Below are 8,668 nucleotides of genomic sequence, written 5' to 3'. Positions count from 1 at the left end.
CTGTGTTTGTGAGCATTTCTCCCTTGCCAAGATAATCCATCCACCTGACAGGTGTGGCATATCAAGAAGATGACTAAACAGCATGATCAATACACAGGTGCACCTTGTGCTGGGACCAATAAAAGGCCACTCTAAAATGTGCCGTTTTGTCACGCAACACAATGCCACAGATGTCTCAGGTTTTGAGGGAGTGTGCATTTGGCATGCTGACTGCAGAAATAACAGAAATGTTGTCGGAGAATTGAATGTTGATTTCTCTACCATAAGCCACCTCCAACTTAGTTTCAGAGAAGTTGGCAGTACGTCCAACCGGCCTCATAACCGCAGACCACGTGCAACCACGCCAGTCCAGGACCTCAACATCCAGTTTCTTCACCTGCAGGATCATCTGATGAGGGGGTGGACCTGGCTTCCAAGTGGGTGGGCCTATGCCCTCCCAGGCCCACCCATGGCTGTGCTCCTGCCCAGTCATGTGTAATCCATAGATTAGGGCCTAATGAATTTAATTAAATTGACTGAATTTCTTCTATGAACTGTGTCTCAGTCAAATCTTTGAAAATGTTGCATGTTGCATTTATATTTTTGTGGCACATTTTTTTGTAGAATATAATATGGTTTGCTCTGAGACCAGGTTAGCCAAGTGGGTCAGCTGTTTGTATCATACACATATTCAGCCTCAGTGGACAATTCTGCCCCGGGCCTCCTGTGCTCACAACAACACATAGATCAAGTGAATGAATGCAGCTATTGTGGCAGCACACTCACTGTGGATCTAGGTCATGCATTCATGGCTTTGTTTTTCTCCCGGTAAAATAATGTCAACATTAATCCAACCTTGATATTCCCATGTGATTTTTTTATGTTTGTTTGTGTGTGTGTGCGTGTGTGTGTGTGTGTGTGTGTGTGGCGTGCATGTGTAGCTTGTGTGTGTGTTTATGTACGTTTTATGTACATTATTGGGCTAGAATAGGTATAATGAGCTGTGAAAAATAATCAGCCACTGTCTATTCCTAGGGTTTGCCTAAAGGTATACTTACATGAGATAGAAAGATAGAGGGAGGACGACAGAGAAGGGAGAAAGGTGGAAGAGGTGGAAGGAGAGGCTGTATAAGTATGACTCAAACTGATCCCTATTCCGCATTGTGACTGGCTTCTGAGGCTGTCTGTCAGTGAGCTCAGCGGCTGACGATGCAGGGAGAGCAGATTTTGAAGGGGAGCTCACCAGCAGCAGTCTCCTCTCATTGTCTCAATGGCTGCACACGCATTATTCTTCTCTGCCTTGCTGTCTGCCCTCAGCCAGCCCACCCTGTCCTTAGATCAAGTGCCTGCACTCCTGGAGAGAAGGTAAATACCCTCTGTGTGTGTGTGTTGGTGTGTGTGTGATGGTGGAGTGGAGGGGGGTGTACGAATCCAGGGATGCCTGTAGGCTGATCTCTTTTGCTCTCCCTCGCTCTCCCTTCCTTTCTCTATATCTCTGTCTCTCTTGCTATCGCTATGTAAATACACAAGGTATCAGATCTGATACAGATGCTGTAAAAGCGTTGATGAATCTGTGGCCAGGGACTCTATGGTTATCTGTAATTTAGCGTTAACAAGACATTTCTTGTTTCACACAGCTGTTGTCTGTACAGGACAGCACTCGCTCTCTTTGTCTGACAGAGAGCAGGTAAATGAGGCCAGGATAGAGGAGAGGAGAGGAGAGGAGAGGAGAGGAGAGGAGGAACAAAATAGAGGGACGGGATAGAGGAGAGGATGGGAGAAGAGAGGAGGAACAAAATAAAGGGATGGGATAGAGGAGAGGGAGGAGAAGAGAGGAGGAACAAAATAGAGGAATGGGATAGAGGAGAGGAGGGGAGAAGAGAGGAGGAATCGGTGCTGGTCTGTTGGGCTCTGTTTACAGATGCATAGAGAGAGAGAGAGAGAGAGAGAGAGAGAGAGAGAGAGAGAGAGAGATGAGAAGGATTTTTCTCAGCAACACAAAGTGAGGCAATGTTGAGGCTTTATACTTGCTCTATGGGAAAGGTGCATAATAACAATACAGTTGTATTCACTATATAAAAATGACAGTCAATACTGCATTGAGAACGACTTATAGTTGTTATGAGGATTCTAGCGGTTTTCTGTTAATATTCAGATTTCAAAAGCCTGAAACTGCTCTCTCTGCTCTCTGAGGTCACTGACATGTGAATGTGTTTTCCTTTTCTGCTCTCTGATATGTGAATGTGTTTTCCTTTTCTGCTCACTGACATGTGAATGAGTTTTCCTTTTCTGCTCTCTGACATGTGAATGTGTTTTCCTTTTCTGCTCACTGACATGTGAATGTGTTTTCCTTTTCTGCTCTCTGAGGTCACTGACATGTGAATGTGTTTTCCTTTTCTGCTCACTGACATGTGAATGAGTTTTCCTTTTCTGCTCACTGACATGTGAATGTGTTTTCCTTTTCTGCTCTCTGAGGTCACTGAGATGTGAATGTGTTTTCCTTTTCTGCTCACTGACATGTGAATGAGTTTTCCTTTTCTGCTCACTGACATGTGAATGTGTTTTCCTTTTCTGCTCTCTGAGGTCACTGACATGTGAATGTGTTTTCCTTTTCTGCTCACTGACATGTGAATGAGTTTTCCTTTTCTGCTCTCTGAGGTCACTGACATGTGAATGTGTTTTCCTTTTCTGCTCACTGACATGTGAATGTGTTTTCCTTTTCTGCTCTTTGAGGTCACTGACATGTGAATGTGTTTTCCTTTTCTGCTCACTGACATGTGAATGAGTTTTCCTTTTCTGCTCACTGACATGTGAATGTGTTTTCCTTTTCTGCTCTCTGAGGTCACTGACATGTGAATGTGTATTCCTTTTCTGCTCACTGACATGTGAATGAGTTTTCCTTTTCTGCTCACTGACATGTGAATGAGTTTTCCTTTTCTGCTCTCTGAGGTCACTGACATGTGAATGTGTTTTCCTTTTCTGCTCTCTGAGGTCACTGACATGTGAATGTGTTTTCCTTTTCTGCTCACTGACATGTGAATGAGTTTTCCTTTTCTGCTCACTGACATGTGAATGTGTTTTCACTGACATGTGAATGAGTTTTCCTTTTCTGCTCACTGACATGTGAATGTGTTTTCCTTTTCTGCTCTCTGAGGTCACTGACATGTGAATGTGTTTTCCTTTTCTGCTCACTGACATGTGAATGAGTTTTCCTTTTCTGCTCACTGACATGTGAATGTGTTTTCCTTTTCTGCTCACTGACATGTGAATGAGTTTTCCTTTTCTGCTCACTGACATGTGAATGTGTTTTCCTTTTCTGCTCTCTGAGGTCACTGACATGTGAATGTGTTTTCCTTTTCTGCTCACTGACATGTGAATGAGTTTTCCTTTTCTGCTCACTGACATGTGAATGTGTTTTCCTTTTCTGCTCTCTGAGGTCACTGACATGTGAATGTGTTTTCCTTTTCTGCTCACTGACATGTGAATGAGTTTTCCTTTTCTGCTCACTGACATGACATGAATGTGTTTTCCTTTTCTGCTCACTGACATGTGAATGTGTTTTCCTTTTCTGCTCTTTGAGGTCACTGACATGTGAATGTGTTTTCCTTTTCTGCTCACTGACATGTGAATGAGTTTTCCTTTTCTGCTCACTGACATGTGAATGTGTTTTCCTTTTCTGCTCTCTGAGGTCACTGACATGTGAATGTGTTTTCCTTTTCTGCTCACTGACATGTGAATGAGTTTTCCTTTTCTGCTCACTGACATGTGAATGAGTTTTCCTTTTCTGCTCTCTGAGGTCACTGACATGTGAATGTGTTTTCCTTTTCTGCTCTCTGAGCATGTGAATGTGTTTTCCTTTTCTGCTCTCTGACATGTGAATGAGTTTTCCTTTTCTGCTCACTGACATGTGAATGTGTTTTCCTTTTCTGCTCTCTGAGGTCACTGACATGTGAATGTGTTTTCCTTTTCTGCTCTCTGGCATGTGAATGTGTTTTCCTTTTCTGCTCCCTGAGGTCACTGACATGTGAATGTGTTTTCCTTTTCTGCTCACTGACATGTGAATGTGTTTTCCTTTTCTGCTCCCTGAGGTCACTGACATGTGAATGTGTTTTCCTTTTCTGCTCTCTGACATGTGAATGTGTTTTCCTTTTCTGCTCTCTGATATGTGAATGAGTTTTCCTTTTCTGCTCACTGACATGTGAATGTGTTTTCCTTTTCTGCTCTCTGAGGTCACTGACATGTGAATGTGTTTTCCTTTTCTGCTCTCTGACATGTGAATGTGTTTTCCTTTTCTGCGCACTGACATGTGAATGTGTTTTCCTTTTCTGCTCTCTGAGGTCACTGACATGTGAATGTGTTTTCCTTTTCTGCTCTCTGACATGTGAATGTGATTTCCTTTTCTGCTCTCTGAGGTCACTGACATGTGAATGTGTTTTCCTTTTCTGCTCACTGACATGTGAATGTGTTTTCCTTTTCTGCTCTCTGACATGTGAATGTGTTTTCCTTTTCTGCTCTCTGACATGTGAATGAGTTTTCCTTTTCTGCTCTCTGACATGTGAATGTGTTTTCCTTTTCTGCTCTCTGATATGTGAATGAGTTTTCCTTTTCTGCTCACTGACATGTGAATGAGTTTTCCTTTTCTGCTCACTGACATGTGAATGTGTTTTCCTTTTCTGCTCTCTGACATGTGAATGTGTTTTCCTTTTCTGCTCTCTGATATGTGAATGTGTTTTCCTTTTCTGCTCTCTGATATGTGAATGTGTTTTCCTTTTCTGCTCTCTGAGGTCACTGACATGTGCATGTGTTTTCCTTTTCTGCATGGCTCTTCAGGTGCAACTAAAGGATAGTAGAGAGCGATCATACAAAAGGTAGAATGGTAGCTTTTAGAGTTTCAAGAGGAACAATATTAGCTAGAGATTACCTAGGGAAGGGCAAAATCAAATCAACCCTTTATTTAAATGGTATATGGTATACAGAAGCCATGGATTACAGGCAACATCCGTACTGAGCTAAAGGCTAGAGCTGCCACCTTCAAGGAGCAGGACACTAATCCGGATGCTTATAAGAAATCCCGCTATGCCCTCAGGCGAACCATCAAACAGGCAAAGCGTCAATACAGGACTAGCATTGAAATTTACTACACTGGCTCTGACGCTCGTCGGATGTGGCAGGGCTTGGAAAATATTATGGACTACAAAGGGAAACACAGCCGCGAGCTGCCCAGTGACATGAGCCTACCACACGAGCTAAATGCCTTTTATGCTCACTTCGAGGCTAGCCAAATTGAAGCATGCATGAGAGCACCAGCTGTTCCGGACGACTGTGTGATTACGCTCTCCGTAGCCGATGTGAGCAAGACCTTTAAACAGGTCAATATTCACAAAGCTGCGGGGCCAGATGGATTACCAGGATGTGTACTCAAAGCATGCGCGGACCAACTGGCAAGTGTCTTCACTGACATTTTCAACCTCTCCCTGACTGAATCTGTAATACCTACATGTTTCAAGCAGACCACCATAGTCCCTGTGCCCAAGGAGGCAAAGGTAACCTGCCTAAACGATTACTGTTCCGTAGCACTCACGTTGGTAGCCATGAAGTGCTTTGAAAGGCTGGTCTTGGCTCACATCAACACCATCATGTCGGAAACCCTAGAACCACTCCAATTCACTTACCGCCCTAACAGATCCACAGATGATGCAATCTCTATTGCACTCCACACTGCCCTTTCACACCTGGACAAAAGGAACACCTACGTGAGAATGCTGTTCATTGACTACAGCACAGCATTCCACACCTTAGTACCCTCAAAGCTCATCACTGAGCTGAGGACCCTGGGACTTAACACCTCCCTCTGCAACTGGATCCTGGACTTCCTGACAGCCACCCCCAGGTGGTGAGGGTAGGTAGCAACACATCTGCCTCGCTGATCCTCAACACTGGGGCCCCACAGGAGTGCATGTTCACCCACGACTGCATGGCCAAGCACAACTCCAACACCATCATTAAGTTTGCTGACGACAACAGTGGTATGCCTGATCATCGACAACGATGTGACAGCCTGTGGGTCAGCGGTCAGAGACCTGGCAATGTTGTGCCCGAACAACAGCATCTCCCTCAAATGTGAGCTAGACAAAGGAGCTGATCATGGACAATTGGAAAAGGAGGGCCAAACGTTAACATTAATGGAGCTGAAGTGGAGCGGATCGAGAGTTTCAAGTTCCTTGGTGTCCACATCACCAACAAACTATCATTGTCCAAACACACCAAGATAGTTGTGAAGATGTTATGCAGGTGAGTGAGGACCCAAAAGCGGTTTAACAGAAACAGAGTCCTTTAATGTCAAAACACAGGGAAGACATAGATCCTCTTCAGATGTATTGAATAGCAAAATAGACAACCCACAGAGAGGGCGACAAATAAATCATAACGTCCTTCTGATACTACAGAAAAGTCCCCTTCTTAGCAGCAGAGGAGAATAGCAGGGTTAGAGTCCCCTTCTTAGCAGCAGAGGAGAATAGCTGGGTTAGCGGCGACAGACTGCTGGTCTCACTGGGTAGGGGCGGGTTGTAGAGGACAGAGGTAGCTGATCACACGTAGCATCAGATGAACAGGCAGATTCCGACAGGACGAGACAAGGGTGAAGCAAACGTGACGATAGCTTGGTTCTGGCATGAGAAACTCAAAACGAGAATCTGACAAAGACAGAAGCAGGAACAGAGAGAGAAATAGAGACCTAATCAGAGGGAAAAAGGGAACAGGTGGGAAAAGGGTGAACGAGGTAGTTAGAGAAATGAGGAACAGCTGGGGGAAGGAAAGGAAGAGAAGGTAACCTAATACGACCAGCAGGGGGAGACGGAGTGAAGAGAAAGAACAGGAACAAGACATAATATGACAATACATGACAGAAGAGGGCACGAAAACACATTTTTCCCCTCAGGAGGCAGAAAAGATTTGCCATGGGTCCACAGATCCTCAAAAAGTTATACAGCTGCAACATCAAGAGCATCATGATTGTTGTATCAATGCAATGCAATCAATGGTATGGCAGCTGCTCGGCATCTGAAAATAAGGCGCTACAGACGGTAGTGCGTACGGCCCAGTACATTGCTGGGGCTTAGCTTCCTGACATCCAGGACCTATATAATAGGCAATGTCAGAGGAAGGCCCAAAAAGTTGTCAAATTCTCCAGTCACCCATGTCATAGACTGTTCTCTCTGATACTGCACGGCAAGCGGTACCGGAGCGCCAAGTCTAGGACCAAAAGGCTCCTTGACAGCTTCTACCTACAAGCCATAAGACTGCTGAAAAATGGATCAAATGGCCAACCGGACTATTTACATCGACCCCCCCCCCCGTTTATTTTTACACTGTTGCAACTCACTGTTTATTATCTATGCATAGTCACTTTACAAATTACCTCAACAAACCTGTACCGCATTGACTTGGTACCTGTACCCCATGTATATAGCCTTGTTATTGTTATGTAATTTTCTTGTCTTACTTTTAAAATGTTAACATTTTTTCACTTTAGTTTATTTAATAAATATTTTCTTAACTCTATATCTTGAACTGCATTGTTGTAAGTAAATATTTCACAGTAAGCTCTACACGTGTTGTATTCGGCCCGTGACAATTTGATTTGATTTGAAATTAGATGGGGAGCATGGCTGGACAGATATTTTTAGGTCTCTCCAGAGATGTTAGACCTGGTTCAAGTCCAGGCTCTGGATGGGCCACTCAAGGACAGGTTTTCATCAAGGATCTCTCTGTACTTTGCCCTGTTCATCTTTGCCTCAATCCTGACTAGTCTCCCAGTCCCTGCCACTGAAAAACATTCCCATAGCATGATGCTGCCACCACCATGCTTCACATTAGGGATGCTAGGTTTCCTCTAGACGTGATGCTTGGCGTTCAGTCCAAAGAGTTCAATATTTGTTTCATCAGACCAGAGAATCTTGTTTCTCATGGTCTGAGAGTCGTTAGGTGCTGTTTGGCAAATTCCAAGCGGGCTTTTGTGTGCCTTTTTACTGAGGAGTGGCTTTGGTTTGACCACTCTACGATAAAGGCCTGATTGGTGGAATGCTGCAGAGACGGTTGTCCTTCTGGAAGGTTCTCCCATCTCCACAGAGGAACTCTGGAGCTCTGTCAGAGTGACCATCGAGTTCTTGGTCACCTCCCCGACCAAGGCCCTTCTCCCTCGACTGCTCAGTTTGGCCAGGCAGCCAGCTCTAGGAAGAGTCTTGGTGGTTCCAAACTTCTTCCATTTTCTAGAATGATGGAGGCCACTGTGTTCTTGGGGACCATCAACGCTGCATAAATGTTTTGGTACCCTTCCCCGGATCTGTGCCGTGACACAATCCCGTCCCGCTCTACGGACAGTACCTTCAACCTCGCTGCTTGTTTTTGTCTCTAACATGCACTGTCAAATGTGGGACCTTATATAGACAGGTGTGTGCTTTTCCAAATCATGTTCAATCAATTGAATTTACCACAGGTGGACTGTAATCAAGATGTAGAAACATCTCAAGGATGATGAATTGAAACAGGATGCACCTGAGCTCAATTTCGAGATTTCATAGCAAAGGGTCTGAATACTTACAGTACCAGTCAAAGGTTGACGCACCTACTTATTCAAGGGTTTTTCTTTATTTTTACTATTTCGAAAATGGTAGAATAATAGAAAAGACAT

The 8,668-nt window shown here is 44.3% G+C and overlaps 1 protein-coding gene across 1 annotated transcript in view; it reads left to right on the top strand.

Moving 5' to 3' along the window:
* Positions 1-1,206: 1,206 nt before the first annotated feature.
* The window catches only part of LOC115101747 (V-type proton ATPase subunit S1-like protein), a 28,637-nt gene continuing 21,175 nt past the window's right edge, over positions 1,207-8,668 (top strand). Inside the window, exon 1 of the mRNA XM_029621212.2 lies at positions 1,207-1,344. Coding sequence (XP_029477072.1) covers positions 1,250-1,344 — 95 coding nt within the window. The 5' untranslated portion in view covers positions 1,207-1,249. The remainder of the gene's footprint in view (positions 1,345-8,668) is intronic.

Source organism: Oncorhynchus nerka, linkage group LG20, assembly GCF_034236695.1.
Source record: "Oncorhynchus nerka isolate Pitt River linkage group LG20, Oner_Uvic_2.0, whole genome shotgun sequence".
Classification (NCBI taxonomy): domain Eukaryota; kingdom Metazoa; phylum Chordata; class Actinopteri; order Salmoniformes; family Salmonidae; genus Oncorhynchus; species Oncorhynchus nerka.
Note: the sequence above shows the minus strand (reverse complement) of the source record. Positions and strands in the feature narration are given on the sequence as shown.